General features: G+C 40.9%; 1 protein-coding gene across 1 annotated transcript in view; it reads left to right on the top strand.

The window, feature by feature from the left end:
• The window catches only part of LOC115416570 (interleukin-1 receptor accessory protein-like), an 80,199-nt gene that overhangs the window by 16,496 nt on the left and 47,727 nt on the right, over window positions 1-15,976 (top strand). Inside the window, exon 3 of the mRNA XM_030130383.1 lies at window positions 7,129-7,318. Coding sequence (XP_029986243.1) covers window positions 7,129-7,318 — 190 coding nt within the window. The remainder of the gene's footprint in view (window positions 1-7,128; window positions 7,319-15,976) is intronic.

Raw genomic sequence — 15,976 nt, 5'->3', positions numbered from 1 at the left:
CACACACACCACACACTGAACACACACACGCACACACACACACACACTGAACACACACACACACGCACACACACACACACACACTGAACAGCAGGTGCAGATGTATCCCTTCACCCATGAATGAATTAATTTTATCATTGTTTCCAGTATTCCAGTAGATTCCAGTAGATCCCAGTAGATTCCAGTGAATTGTAGTAGATTCTAGTGGATCCCAGTGGATTCTAGTGGGTTAGGGTGACCAAAGTCCTGTGGTTTTTCCATCATCGTTTGTGATCGAAGCCTAATGAGACTGGTCTTTAAAGAATGCATTAGTCATCACTATTATCACATATTGAACAGTCGTCATCTTCATCCTCTGTCTAATTAACTCATCCATCTATAATGGATGAGGTAATTAGGGTGTGTGTGTGTGTGTGTGTGTGTGTGTGTGTGCGCGTGTGTGTGTGTGTTTCTGCTGCCACTAATTGATTGGTGAAAGACTGAACACGTAAGTTGGTGTTTAAGCAATTTGATTTAATTAACTGATTGTTATTTTTGACAGTGGACTCTGCACTCATTGAACTTATTCATGTCTATTGTAACATCAGGTACTCCAGTACCCACGAACCCGGACTCCAGTACCCATAAACCCAGACTCCAGTACCCACAAACCCAGTACCCACAAACCCAGACTCCAGTACCCACAAACCCAGTACCCACAAACCCAGTACCCACAAACCCAGACTCCAGTACCCACAAACCCAGTACCCACAAACCCAGACTCCAGTACCCACAAACCCAGACTCCAGTACCCACAAACCCAGACTCCAGTACCCACAAACCCAGTACCCACAAACCCAGACTCCAGTACCCACAAACCCAGACTCCAGTACCCATAAACCCGGACTCCAGTACCCACAAACCCAGACTCCAGTACCCATAAACCCGGACTCCAGTACCCACAAACCCAGACTCCAGTACCCATAAACCCAGACTCCAGTACCCACAAACCCAGACTCCAGTACCCACAAACCCAGACTCCAGTACCCACGAACCCAGACTCCAGTACCCACAAACCCAGACTCCAGTACCCACAAACCCAGACTCCAGTACCCACAAACCCAGACTAACATCATATTCACAACAAAACTCGATGTTTTGTTTTTTGTTCCAAATCTGATCAAAAAACAGATTTTTGAAAATCATTTTTAATTTTATTTATTTAATTTTATTATTTTTTTAAATTTTATTTTATTTTATGGTTTATTTGACAGGGACATTGTGCAATCACACAGTTGCACCAGAGTTAGCTAAGAGCTAATTTACATATTTACATTTACATTTACATTTATGCATTTGGCAGATGCTTTTTTCCAAAGCGACTTACAGGGGAAAATCAAAATAAAAGGATAAAATACAAGAATAGATTAACGACTTAAAGCAGCTGTACAATTAAAAACAGTGTCGTACAGAAGAATAAAAAAGCAAAATGATGGACTAAAATATAGAATAGAGTAAGAAGACACAAAAGCAGCTGTACAATTAAAACAGTGAAATTAAAAATACCAATTAAAACAACAGAATCGACATAATAATACATTTAAACTGGAATGTTTGAAAGTGCTTGGGCAGGAGGTGCTCTCTGAGGAGCTGGGTCTGCAGGAGGAGGGACTCCTGTTGTGGTCGTGCTGAGTAGAGCCATGAACAGAACCTGGACTGTCTGGTGTAAGGCACATGCAGTCCCAGGACAGGTGAACAGACCACAGGTAAACAGACCGCAGGTAAACAGAACACAGGTAAACAGACCGCAGATAAACAGACCACAGGTAAACAGACCACAGGTAAACAGAACGCAGGTAAACAGACCGCAGGTAAACAGAACACAGGTAAACAGACCGCAGATAAACAGACCACAGGTAAACAGACCACAGGTAAACAGACCGCAGGTGAACAGACCGCAGGTAAACAGACCACAGGTAAACAGACCACAGGTAAACAGACCACAGGTAAACAGACCGCAGGTAAACAGACCACAGGTAAACAGACCGCAGGTGAACAGACCGCAGGTAAACAGACCGCAGGTAAACAGACCGCAGGTAAACAGACCGCAGGTAAACAGACAACAGATAAACAGACCGCAGGTAAACAGACCGCAGGTGAACAGACCGCAGGTAAACAGACAACAGGTAAACAGACAACAGGTAAACAGACCACAGATAAACAGACAACAGGTAAACAGACCGCAGGTAAACAGACAACAGGTAAACAGACCGCAGGTAAACAGACAACAGATAAACAGACCGCAGGTAAACAGAACACAGGTAAACAGACAACAGGTAAACAGACCTCAGGTAAACAGACCGCAGGTAAACAGACAACAGATAAACAGACCGCAGGTAAACAGAACACAGGTAAACAGACAACAGGTAAACAGACCACAGGTAAACAGACCTCAGATAAACAGAACACAGGTAAACAGACCGCAGATAAACAGACCGCAGGTAAACAGACCACAGGTAAACAGACCACAGGTAAACAGACCACAGGTAAACAGACCGCAGATAAACAGACCACAGATAAACAGACAACAGGTAAACAGACCACAGGTAAACAGACAACAGGTAAACAGACCGCAGGTAAACAGACAACAGATAAACAGACCGCAGGTAAACAGAACACAGGTAAACAGACAACAGGTAAACAGACCACAGGTAAACAGACCGCAGGTAAACAGACCTCAGGTAAACAGACCGCAGGTAAACAGACCGCAGGTAAACAGACAACAGGTAATACAACGAATCTGTCTGTTATTAGAAATAATTATATATCTGTGTGTGTGTCTCTGTGTGTGTGTGTGTGTGTGTGTGTGTGTGTGTGTGTGTGTCTGTCTGTCTGTCTGTGTGTGTGTGTGTGTGTGTGTGTGTGTGTGTGGTGTGTGTGTCTGTGTTACTTCCCTGTTTTGTTGTGATGAAATAGAACATGTTGTCATGGACTAACGTGTGTTGTTCAGTTGATGCAACAGAGGAACAGACGTCACTCCAGACGGTTCATACAGATCTGTGTCCTTCAGGTCCTTCTGTTACTGCCTGGTCCTTCAGGTCCATTTGTTACTGCCTGGTCCTTCAGGTCCATTTGTTACTGCCTGGTCCTTCAGGTCCTTTAGGTCCTTCAAGTCCATCTGTTACTGCCTGGTCCTCCAGGTCCATCTGTTACTACCTGGTCCTTCAGGTCCTTCTGTTACTGCCTAGTCCTTCAGGTCCTTCAGGTCCATCTGTTACTGCCTGGTCCTTCAGGTCCTTCTGTTACTCCCTGGTCCTTCAGGTCCATCTGTTACTCCCTGGTCCTTCAGGTCCTTCTGTTACTGCCTGGTCCTTCAGGTCCATCTGTTACTGCCTGGTCCTTCAGGTCCTTCTGTTACTGCCTGGTCCTTCAGGTCCTTCAGGTCCATCTGTTACTGCCTGGTCCTTCAGGTCCATTTGTTACTCCCTGGTCCTTCAGGTCCATCTGTTACTGCCTGGTCCTTCAGGTCCATCTGTTACTGCCTGGTCCTTCAGGTCCATTTGTTACTCCCTGGTCCTTCAGGTCCATCTGTTACTGCCTGGTCCTTCAGGTCCATTTGTTACTGCCTGGTCCTTCAGGTCCATCAGGTCCATCTGTTACTGCCTGGTCCTTCAGGTCCTTCTGTTACTGCCTGGTCCTTCAGGTCCTTCAGGTCCATCTGTTACTGCCTGGTCCTTCAGGTCCATCTGTTACTGCCTGATCCTTCAGGTCCATTTGTTACTGCCTGGTCCTTCAGGTCCTTCAGGTCCATCTGTTACTGCCTGGTCCTTCAGGTCCATTTCTTACTCCCTGGTCCTTCAGGTCCATCTGTTACCGCCTGGTCCTTCAGGTCCATTTGTTACTGCCTGGTCCTTCAGGTCCTTCTGTTACTGCCTGGTCCTTCAGGTCCTTCAGGTCCATTTGTTACTGCCTGGTCTTTCAGGTCCATTTGTTACTCCCTGGTCCTTCAGGTCCATCTGTTACTGCCTGGTCCTTCAGGTACATCTGTTACTGCCTGGTCCTTCAGGTCCATTTCTTACTCCCTGGTCCTTCAGGTCCATCTGTTACTGCCTGGTCCTTCAGGTCCATTTGTTACTGCCTGGTCCTTCAGGTCCATTTGTTACTGCCTGGTCCTTCAGGTCCTTCTGTTACTGCCTGGTCCTTCAGGTCCTTCTGTTACTGCCTGGTCCTTCAGGTCCTTCTGTTACTGCCTGGTCCTTCAGGTCCTTCAGGTCCTTCAGTTACTGCCTGCTCCTTCAAACTGGATTTCATGCATATCCTCATCCAAACTAAACTGTGGGGATCTTGGTTCAGATGTCAGAACTATGGGAACTTCAGTTTCCTACTGAAATATATGGTAGTTCTGACCCAGATCAGGTCTTTGGTCGCCCATGGTGCTGACCTGGATCCGAACCATTTGCTGTTTCAGGGTTTTAATGTCAGCCTGCAGTCCTTTAATGCAGTGCTGTAGTACTGGATGTCTTGAGACCGTTTCTGCTGTCTCGGTCTCATCTCGGTCTTGACCCTTCAAGGACTCGGTCTTGACTCGGTCTTGGACCACAGTAGAAGGAGAAGGACTCATAATTTAAGATGGAGTCCTCGAGACCAACAGATTTCCATTCCATTTCAGCTGCTGGTGTAGTCCAGGGTATACCTCCTAATGTCGCAGTCAGCGGTGCGTATACCTGCTTCTAAATCTCCCTGATGCGCACCATTCAGTGACTGTTCAGCTCATATTCAAACAGAGAGAAGCAGTACGGAAGCAAAAACATGTAGATCTGGACATCACCATAAAGTATCCAAGGACCTGGTTGCAGATCCATGGTTCTGCCTCTTCTGCGAGTTCTGGACAGTGCAGGGTGAAATCTGCATAAAGTACAACACTGTTTTAATTGTACAGCTGTTTTATGTTTTTAGTTTTTTCTTGTATTTTTCTTGTATTTTTCTCCTGTAAGTTGCTTTGGAAAAAACCGCCTGCCAAACACATAAATGTAAATGTAAATGTAAATCAGTCTAAATATACTGTAGTATGAGCAAAGGTTACAAACGCAGTACTGGGCTGACAGAGTGCATCACTGTTGATATGTTGCATATATTCTTGTTCATTGTTAACTAAATATTATTGATTTGTAATATATGTCGTAGTAGTTTTATTTCGAGCACAGAATCACCAGATAAAGAATCATACAACATGGTCAAAATAAATAAATAAATAAAATTTTTCTGTGCTAGAAAAGGAGTGGGCAGAAGTATAACATATTGACTCCACCCCCTTTTTACAAACTAATAATCAAACTAGACCTGCTTCCTTTGCTTTGTTAACTCACATTTTCCTTTGTATATTTTTACAATAACACAAAACATCCATACAAACCGTTCATAAACACTTTTTTAGTCACTTCACACACAATCAGATTTGCGTAGTCAACCGTTTTTAATATAAACGATAATATTTATATGCACTTTAAATATTTACCCAAAATACAATGATCAATAAATGTGATAATATCTTCTTATCATTATAACCAATTAACTACAATAATATCTTATTTTATGCACACTTCTATAATGTATATGTATATATTTATGTATTTATTTATTTATTTATTTATTTATTTTTGGACGACATGGTGGTGCAGTGGTTAGCACTGGTGCCTCACAGCAAGAAGGTTCTGGGTTCGATTCCAACACCAGTCGATGAGGGCGGGACCTTTACATGTTCTCCCTGTGTCTGTGTGGGTTCTCTGCTGGTACTCTGGCTCCTCCCACCATCCAATCACATGCACTGATAGGTTAATTGGTTAATCTAAATCCCCCATAGGTGTGAATGTGGCAGTAGTTTGTCTCTATATGTTCAGTCTGTGATGAACTGGTCACATGTCCGGGGTGAACCCCGCCTTCACCCATAAGTAGCTGGGATAGGCTCCAGCGACCCCCATGACCCTAGTGAGGAGAAAGTGGGTTCAGAAAATCAATGAATGAATATCTAATGAAGACTGCTCCCATAATCAGTTCCCAGTCTGTCCCAGTCTGTAGGCCAAACTGTAGATGATGAACTGGGATGATATTAAATCACAGTTATGAAAACTGACTTGTTTTTATGGGCTTGGTTTTGACCCGGTCTCAGCTCCTGAAAAACTCAGTCTCAACTGCATTTGAAAAACCAACGGTCTCGGTCTCGACCCTTCAAAGCCTCGGTCTCATCATAGGCGGTCTCGTCCCCATCACGACTTTACTGACATGGAGGTGTAATAATGTAGTTCCTTTTACAAGGCCAGTTAACGTCCACATCCACTAAACTGTGTTTGATTCTCACATAAAAGCTGAGGTGGAGCAGCCGTTTGGCAGCAGATCAGGAAGACCACGTGGGTTTGATTGACCGGTACTGGACCAGTACCGGATGAGGACAGTGGAGCGCTTCATCTGAACAGTTCTGTTTAATTATCAACCCTGAAGTTGAACTTGAACAGCATAGATTAAAACTGTAACATCCACAGGAAACTATTGTCCTTATTGTGACTCTAATTCAGGGGTTTGGGTTAGGGAAACAGCCAGGGTTAGGGTTAGGGTTAGGGAAACAGCCAGGGTTAGGGTTAGGGTTAGGGAAACAGCCAGGGTTAGGGTTAGGGTTAGGGAAACAGCCAGGGTTAGGGTTAGGGTTAGGGAAACAGCCAGGGTTAGGGTTAGGGTTTGTTCAGATCAGGTTGGAACACGTGTTTGTTGGAGCTCAGAAGGTGTTTTCATCTGTTCCCATCTCGTGGTGGGTTTAATAGTGGGTTTACTGGTGGGTTTAATAGTGGGTTTACTGGTGGGTTTAATAGTGGATTAACTGGTGGGTTTAATAGTGGGTTTAATAGTGGGTTTCCTGGTGCAGATGTTCATGTTTGTTGTCATTTCTCCACCTTTATGGCCCAGTTGAATGTATGTGTTTGTAGTAGATCATGTCTGCACTCGTGTGTGTTGGATCAGGACATTGACGCTAACAGGGATTCAAACGCCCTCTCCTTCTCCCCTCCTCCTTCTCCTCCTCTTCCATCTCCTTCTCCTCTGTCTACTCTTTCTCCCCCTCCTCCCTCTCCTCCTCCTTCTCTCTCTCCTCCCTCTCCTCAGAGTGTTATGACTGGGGCGAGTCCAGTGAAAGTGCAGTCGCAGTGATGGAGGCGGAGTCTGGGTGGTTGTCCTGCCCCCTCTTCTCTCACCCATCTGTCTACAACTACTCGTCCACCCAGAACCCCGGACACAACCTGTTCTGGTACCGCCTCCCTGAAGGACATGACCTGGAGCAGCCAATCACATACAGGTACCGTTGAACCTACAAAACAACCATTTTACAAAGGTTTTATCTAATTATTCATAATTAAAGCTCAACTCAAAGAAGAAAAGACTGTTATTCAGCTAAACTATGAGTCATCTTAGCTATTAAAATACCACAGATTGGAGGATATGTTGGGTTTTTTTTTTCTTAATTTTATCTGATACTACTGATACTGAATATTTGTGAGACTGGACTGAAATACGACAGTGAAGTTTGTGTCGTGTTGATGGATGTTGGAACAGGCATCATCAGTAAAGTGAACCGTGATCAGGTGACATTAAAGTAGATTATGCTGCATTTCCATTACGTGGAACCGGCTCAACTCGACTCGACTCAACTCGACTCAACTCGGGTACCAGGTCCTATTTCTGGAGATCGTTTTCATTACAGGATAGGGCTGTGTATCAGCAAGAATCTGGTGATACGAAACAAATCACAATACTAGGATCGCTATACGATATCACGATATTGCTAAAAAGGCAATTTTTTGTTTGTTTCCTTTTTTTTTTAATTGATTTCCTTGAAGAATTGAATTACACCAGAAATCTGCACAAATACTAAACACATTTTTATTTGATCCAACAGGATCTAATGTTCTGTCACCAAATGTTCCTGTGTTCAAACTGAAATTCAGTTTTACAGACATTCCAGTTTCAGATCCTGTTCAAATGTTCAGATTTTATTAGTTCAGAACTAACATCAGAACAGGACTTTTGTGCGATACCAACAGAGGAATGAACATTATTTAATAGAAGAGTGTTAAATAAAAAAAAACAAAAATGAACTTCCACAATATCAGCATTTGAATAAATACCTAAAAATATCGATGCAGTACTTCATAATATCGATACAGTATTGTGAAATGTAGAACCGATATTTTCTTACAGCCCTATTACAGGACACTACTGACTTTACAGTACCTGGTCGTCATAGTGATGCGGTGCGTTACTTCTGTGTCGTCTGCTCAGAGTTGCTGATAAACTCGCTCGTTGCGTGTTGTCTCGTCAAACTCATGCTGAATTTTTCCATCTGAACCTCCTGGACAAACCATGGTGTAGCTTTGCAGGCTGTCATCATGTGGATTCACCTACCGACAGATTTACTGTAAACTTTCGCATCTATTTTTTGTAAAACAGTGGATCACACAGACAACTCTCTGATCAATCAGTGGTCTGCAGTGTTTACACATCACCTTTTAGTATCTGGTCCCCAGTCCTGGAACCTCGGCGGAGGTGATACCAAAAAAGTAGTACCGGGTACCAGTTTCCAGGTCCTTTTTCGTAATGGAAACGCAAAAAGGCTGAGTTGAGTCGAGCTGAGTCGACATCACGTCGTGGAAACGCGGCATTAGTTCATCATAGCTTGAAGTTGATCTGTTGGAAACCGCAAAATGAGCAAGAACATGTGAAAGATACTGTCTTGTGCTCGTTGTAATGGTCAAATCACTGTTGTGAGTCCGGTTAAAACTCCAAATAATGAGTCGATAGTGATTTCTTGAGATTTAATTAAGTTGACTTAGATTTACAGTAGTTTTCTTCTATTACAAGTTGAAGCCAGTGTGGTTGTACAACACAAATAATAATAAACTATCATTGTCTACCTAATGCACAAAATACTAAGGTAAATATTCTGTATATACATGGACATGGAAAATTAAGTGTAGAACAAACATAAAAAGCCAGTGTTTCTGTGTTAGAGGGGTTCATCTGTGGAATAATCTGGAGCAAAACTTAAAAATGTCTTCTTCAGTTTGTGCATTTAAAAGGATGTATAAATCCACTATAATAACAAAATACAGAACATTATAGAAGTGCGCATAAAGTAAGATATTATTGTAGTTAATTGGTTATCATGATACGAAGATATTATCACATTTATTGATCATTGTATTTGGAGTAAATATTTAAAGTCCATATAAATATTATAGTTTATATTAAAAACGGTTGATTATGCAAATCTGATTGTGTGTGAGGTGACTAAAAAAGTGTTTATGAACGGTTTGTGTGGATGTTTTATGTTATTGTAAAAATATACAGAGGAAAATGTGCGTTAACAAAGCAAAGGAAGCAGGTCTAGTTTGATTATTAGTTTGTAAAAAGGGGGTGGAGTCAATAAGTTATACTTCTGCCCACTCCTTTTTGAGTGCAGAAAAATTTAATTTATTTTTTTTTGACCATGTTGTATGATTCTTTGTTATCTGGTGATTCTATGTGCTCAAAGTAAAACTACTACTACTACCATTACTGCATAAATCTTGCATTTGAAAGAATACTTCTGCCTGAAGTGTCCCAGTCCTACCCCAGCAAGAATTAAACTAAAGAAGTCTCATGACTTATTGGAACTAAATGTATCATGAAAATACAAACGGAAACATCCCCTAAAACCACAGCTCTTCAGTCTGTACATGATGCTGTTTGGTTTGTCTCTGGTCTCTTATCTATGTCGTTTACACTGTTTGGTTCCATCTCTGGTTCCTCAGGTCAAAAAAATGAGACCATTGGATCCAAGTGTCAAACACTGACACTGATAAAAGCTGCTCCACATGACTAAGACCACGGTTCTCAAACTCCTGTTCTTTCAGGTTCCACATTCAGCCGATTTGATCCGCAGTGGACCGAGCCAGTAAAATAAGAACAGAATAACCTATAAATAATGACAAATGCAAATTGTTGTCTTTGTTTTAGTGCAAAAAACCCTATTAAATTATGAAAATACTTACTTTTAGAAACTATCCAAACAAAAAAGATGTGAATAACCTGAAAAAACTGAAATTTCTTCAGAAAAATCAGTGCAATTTTAACAATATTCTGCCTCCACTTCTCATTTCTACATGTGCATTCTGGATCAGATCTACACACACTGTTGTTGGTCCATCAGTCTGGATGACGACCTTGACTTCAGTTTTTGTGGCTCCTGCAGTGGTTTGTCAGTCCTGTTTTTGCCCTGAAGTATCTGCCACAAAGACACTAAACACTGAGGAACAGGCAGAAAAGAGTTCAAATTGGGCTGAATTTACTTTAAACATTTCAGGTTGTTCATATTTGTTCAGGTTATTGACATTTTATTGTTACAGGATAGTTTGTAAATGTAAATATTTTCACAATTTAATGTTATTTTTTGCACTAAAACAAAGACAATTAAAGCTGCAAGCAGCATTGGGCGGGACCTCGCACTGGGCGATCCACCTCCCGTGCGTTCCGCCTCCTGTGCGTTCCACTTCCCATACGTTCCGCCTCCTGTACATTCTGCCGCCCATGTGCTCTGCCTCCCATACGTTCCACCTCCCGTGCATTCCACTTCCCATACGTTCCGCCTCCCGTTACTTCTGCGTCCCGTACGTTCTGCCTCCCGTGTGTTCTGCCTCCCATATGTTCCACCTCCCATGAGTTCTGCCTCCCGTGGCCGTCGACACCTACATTCCACTCACACCTCTCCATCCCAACACCAGCCCCCTCCCTTTTGCATCCGTCCTCCTTTCATCCCTACAGAACACTTGCGCCCCTCTGCTGAAACCATCACCTTTTAATGAGGCTTTTATTTTGAAAAGCCAACTGTGTGTGTATGCAAGTGTGTGTGTGACAGACAGAATCCGTTTGAGTGACTTGAAAATTGTACAAACAGCTGAGCATAAAACTCATGCTTTACCATTTTTAATAAGGCTTTGATTTTGTAAAACTTTATTGTGTGCGTGTGGGTGTACCGTTCACATTTTTATCATCCCCTCATTTTATATATATATATATATATATATATATATATATATATATATATATATATATACACACACACATACATACATACATATATACATATATACATACATATATACATATATACATACATATATATACATATATACATACATACATATATACATACATACATACATACATATATACATACATATATACATACATATACATACATATATACATAAATATATACACATATATACATATATATACATACATATATACATAAATATATACACATATATACATATATACATACATACATATATATATATATATATATATATACATACATCATACATACATATATACATACATATATATATATCATTGCGTCCTCCTATATTTTTTGCAGTGCTCGATGTAAGGAACATTTTGACATTGGTTTCATGTCTCTTGGATGTTCCTGCTGGCCGCTATGGTGGTTTCCATGTTTTTTGACAAAGGTGGCACTAGAGAGCCCATTTTGGCACCTACGGGGTTAATTTTTGCACTTCATCAAATTTTTCGCCAGACCTGACATACGTGCCAAATTCGGTGAGTTTTCAAGCATGTTTAGGGGGTCAAAATTCAGTTCAAAGTGGTGGCGGAAAAATAATAATAATAATAATTAAAGCTGCAAGCAGCATTGGGCGGGACCTCGCTCCAGGCGTTCCGCCTCCCGTGACCGTCGACACCTCAGCTCCATTCACACCTCTCCGTCCCCATACCAGTTCCCACCCTTTAGTGTCTGTCCTTCTTACATCTGCACAGAACACCAGCGACCCTCTGCTGAAACCACCATCACCTTTAAAATGAGACTTTTATTTTGGAAACCCTACTGTGTGTATGTGCATTTGTTTTGTATGTGAGAGAAAGAATCAGTTTGATAAATGAATTGAAATTGTATGAATAAGTGAGTATAAAAGTGATGATTTACCACATTTAAGGCTATTATTTTGGAAAAACCCTATTGTGTGAGCATGTGTGTCTGTGAGAAAGTACTTTTGAATGAAGAAACATTGTACAAACAGTTGTGCATTTGGTCATAAAAATGAAAAGAAGTTATATAATAGAAATTTAGTATTATTCTTAATTGGGGTTTTATTTTGAAAAAATGTACTCCGTGTACTTTTGAATGTGTGCAAAATTTCCAATATCCACAATACAAAGCAGCAAAACCTGTTTTAAAATTAAAAAAAAAAAAAAACAAAAAATTTGGTTTGCCTGGGACTTGAACCAGGGTCCTCTTGTTCAGAAGGCAACAACACTAACCGCTGCACTATAGACAGACACTTACAAGTGTGCACCAGGATGAGTTTTATACAGACTTTGTCATTGTGAAAAGCAAAACTAAACATACTCTTCAAAAAATCGCGATTATTCCATAACCGTAGGTTGTATCTGAAAAATTCTTTCACTTTTGGATTCTGCAGACTTTTGGGAATTTAATGAGGTATAAGTATTTTTGTCAAAAGTCTGAAATGAATAAGCAGTAATTGCAGAAACGTAGAGTAACTTTCAAAGGCAGATTGCCAACTTCCTGTTGGAGTTAGCTCATGAGCGTCAGTGTATGATTTGTCGGCTCAATCAGACCAACATTTTGCCATTTGTTTCATGTTTATGTGATGTTCCTACTGGCCACTAGGGCAGATTTTGTGTGTTTTTTAGTACAAAGGTGGCACTACAGAGTCCATTTTGGCACCCAAGGGGTTAATTTTGATATTGAATCAAAGTGTTCACCAGCCATGACATACATGGCAAATTTGGTGAGTTTTGGAGCATGTTAAGGGGGTCAAATGGCAGTCTAAAGTGGAAAAAGTATGAAAATAAACAAATTGCTATAAATCAATAACCGTACATCCTATCTCAAAAATGTTTGCATGTGAGCGTTGTGCTGAGTCCCCTGAATGCATAGATATGTCACATGTGGGGAAAAACTCCAAAGTGAAAAATGAGTTCCAAACATCGCAACTTTGCGGGCTTGTAAAAAAAAAAAAAAACTAAGACAGTTATGGAAAAAGTGCGAAGTAACTTTTTTGAGGAGGGTTCACTCTATCTTTTGGTGCTATTTAGAAGTCAATATGACAAACGGTGTAATCGGAGTTAGTTTTAAAAATTTTATTTTGAAAGGCATATTGCGAACTTCCTGTTGGAGATAGCTCATAGGTGTCAGTGCGTGATTTGTTGGGCTCGATTAAATGAAGGTTTTGGCATTGGTTTCGTGTGTCTACGACATTCCTACTGGAAGTGTGCAATTTGAGCATTTCATTTTGAAAGGCAAATTCTGAACTTCCTGTTGGAGTTAGGTCATGAGTACCCGTACGTGATTTGTCGGGCTCGATGAGACGGAAATTTTGGCATTTGTTTCATGTTTCTACGACATTCCTACTGGCCGCTAGGGCCGTTTTTGTGTTTCCAGGGGGCGCTAGAGAGCTCATTTTGGCCCCCATGGGGTTAATTTTTACATTTTATCAAATTTTTCGCCAGACCTGACGTGTGCCAAATTTGGTGAGTTTTCGAGCATGTTTAGGGGGTCAAAATCCAGGTCAAAGTGGTGTGTGAAAAATAATAAAAAACGAATGAATAACAATAGGGCCTTGCTTGCAGGCAAGGCCTCTCACTGTGTGAGAGGGCCTTACCTTTCGGCTCGGTCCCTAATAATAGGGATGTAATGGAGTCGAAGCCTGCAGGTTGTGTGTGAACAAAGTTTCTTCCTGACCCTCTATGGATATAAGGAGGTCTGCGTGGGAGCCCGTATTGTTTTCTGGTGGATTTACGTGATGGAATGGAACGAGTGTTGAGTTTGAGCAGTTGTGAGATGGAGTAGTTGAACATCAATCGCACCATTAGTCCGGAGATAGCCCCAGCCAGCAGTCCAACAACCAGGAGGATGAGAGACGAACGGCAGAGTGAAGTAAGTGTTCCACAGTCCAACTGGACAGAACAGCACAGGGAAAAACTGTTGAGGGAGGGAGGGTGAGTGAGTGCAAAACTGGCAATGGTGAAGAGAAACAGAGGCAGCAGGTTAGCACTATGGCCGGAGCTGTTAGCACTCACTGCTAGGGTTTATTTTTTCCAACTTTATTAATCAAATTCTGGCATTACATTCACAAGATTTCCATAGAGAAATACTGTTTTCCATACTGAGCATTTACAGCATATTTGTATAGAACATTATATATATATTAAAAAATAAAATAACTAAAAAAAAGTCAGGTCTAATCAGAGATCAGTACATTCCGACTGTCATAAACAATCAAGGCTTGTTTGGTTTTGACAGTTCCTTATCTCATTCATATAAACAAAGAACAGTGGGTGGCTCTTCATGAACCTGCATCTGTAGATACTGTTTGACAATAATAAGTAAGGTGTGATACATCATTTCCAGTCATTTGTTTTGTATTATAACTCTATATTTAATGTGTTTGTATTCCAGCTTTGGTGATTCAGTGTCCTTTTCAGATATCAAATTTATTTAGGTAGCGCCAAATCGTAACAAAATTTATCTCATGGCATTTTACATATAGAGCCAGTCGAAACCAGACTCTAAGCCAATTTACAGAAACCAACAGAATCCTCCAGGAACAAACCTTTGTGACTGGTGACAGTGGAAGGAAAAACTTCCTTTAACAGCAGAAACCTGGAGCAGACCCAGACTCCTGGAGGATGGATGTCTGACAGGACCAGTTGGGGTTAAAGAGAGAGGGTAAAGGAGGCACAAAGAGAGACAGAAAGGGGGAGAAAGGGGGGGGACACATGGATGCCACTGATGCGCAGATAACTGAACTTGAACTGTCAAAAAGTAGGTCAGCTGGTGTTAGTATACTTACCAGTAACCAGAGTAAATGTCCATGACTGATAATACTACTGCTAGGACAAGTATTAACAGTGGATATATGACGACTACAACAGTTAGTGTAAATAGTAGCAGCCTCTGTCACCTATGGAACTATATAATAAACCCTATCACAACTATATGGATCAGTGAGTGATGACGATGAAGGCAGGAGAGGGGCAGGACCACAGCAGCAGCTCTAGAGGTTGTCCATGGTAAACCTGCGGTGATTCTTGGAAAATCTGAGAGGCGATAAAGCACAGAGACTCTGGGGAAGAAGTCAAGTTAGTAACGTATTTGCTGCACTGTATTAAATAATTCTGTGGTTATTTAGATTTTAATTAATGTATCTGGTAAAATATATTCAGTACAATTGTGTCTTTGGTTTTGTGGCAATTAATTACATTTTGAATAAAAATGTTTGAAATAAAATCTACTCATTGTAGTTAAATAAAACATCAGCATTCTGTTTATTTAATTTCAAACAGAACACTGAGCGAAATCAAATCAATGTAATCAGGGAGTTTTTAATTGCAAAGCCCTTCCTGCCAAACTGCTTTTTTTAATGAAGCAGGCTATCATCACATGACATTTGAAAAGAGTCCAGAATGCCCACCTTCTTCCCCATTGCTCATCTTGCACAGTTTGTGGTTGGCTAAAGTAAGGAAACTTTTGTTTTCACTGGGCTGGTACACTCTAAAAAATAACTCAGGGCCTTAGTAAATATCATCATACTATCTTAATAAAATCTGTGAAAATCACTTAAGTTCTTATTTGAGTTGGACGCACCAAAATAAATGCTTAAAAATCCAACAGTTAATTTTGTCTTATATTTACATCCATTATTTACGTTCATTTCACAAAAAGAAATAAGTATTTGAGTAACAAATTATATTTAAGATACCCACTTATACCCATCAGTTTTAAGAACTTTATGACTCATTCTAACTCAATAGTCTTCATCTCCAACAACAACTTAAAAAAAGGGAGTAAGTTTCATTACATAGAACATCATGATGTGAGCCATTGGCATATTATGGCATGTTTGCTGCATTGCATTGTGGGTATTGGGCA

Source organism: Sphaeramia orbicularis, unplaced genomic scaffold, assembly GCF_902148855.1.
Source record: "Sphaeramia orbicularis unplaced genomic scaffold, fSphaOr1.1, whole genome shotgun sequence".
NCBI lineage: Eukaryota > Metazoa > Chordata > Actinopteri > Kurtiformes > Apogonidae > Sphaeramia > Sphaeramia orbicularis.
Note: the sequence above shows the minus strand (reverse complement) of the source record. Positions and strands in the feature narration are given on the sequence as shown.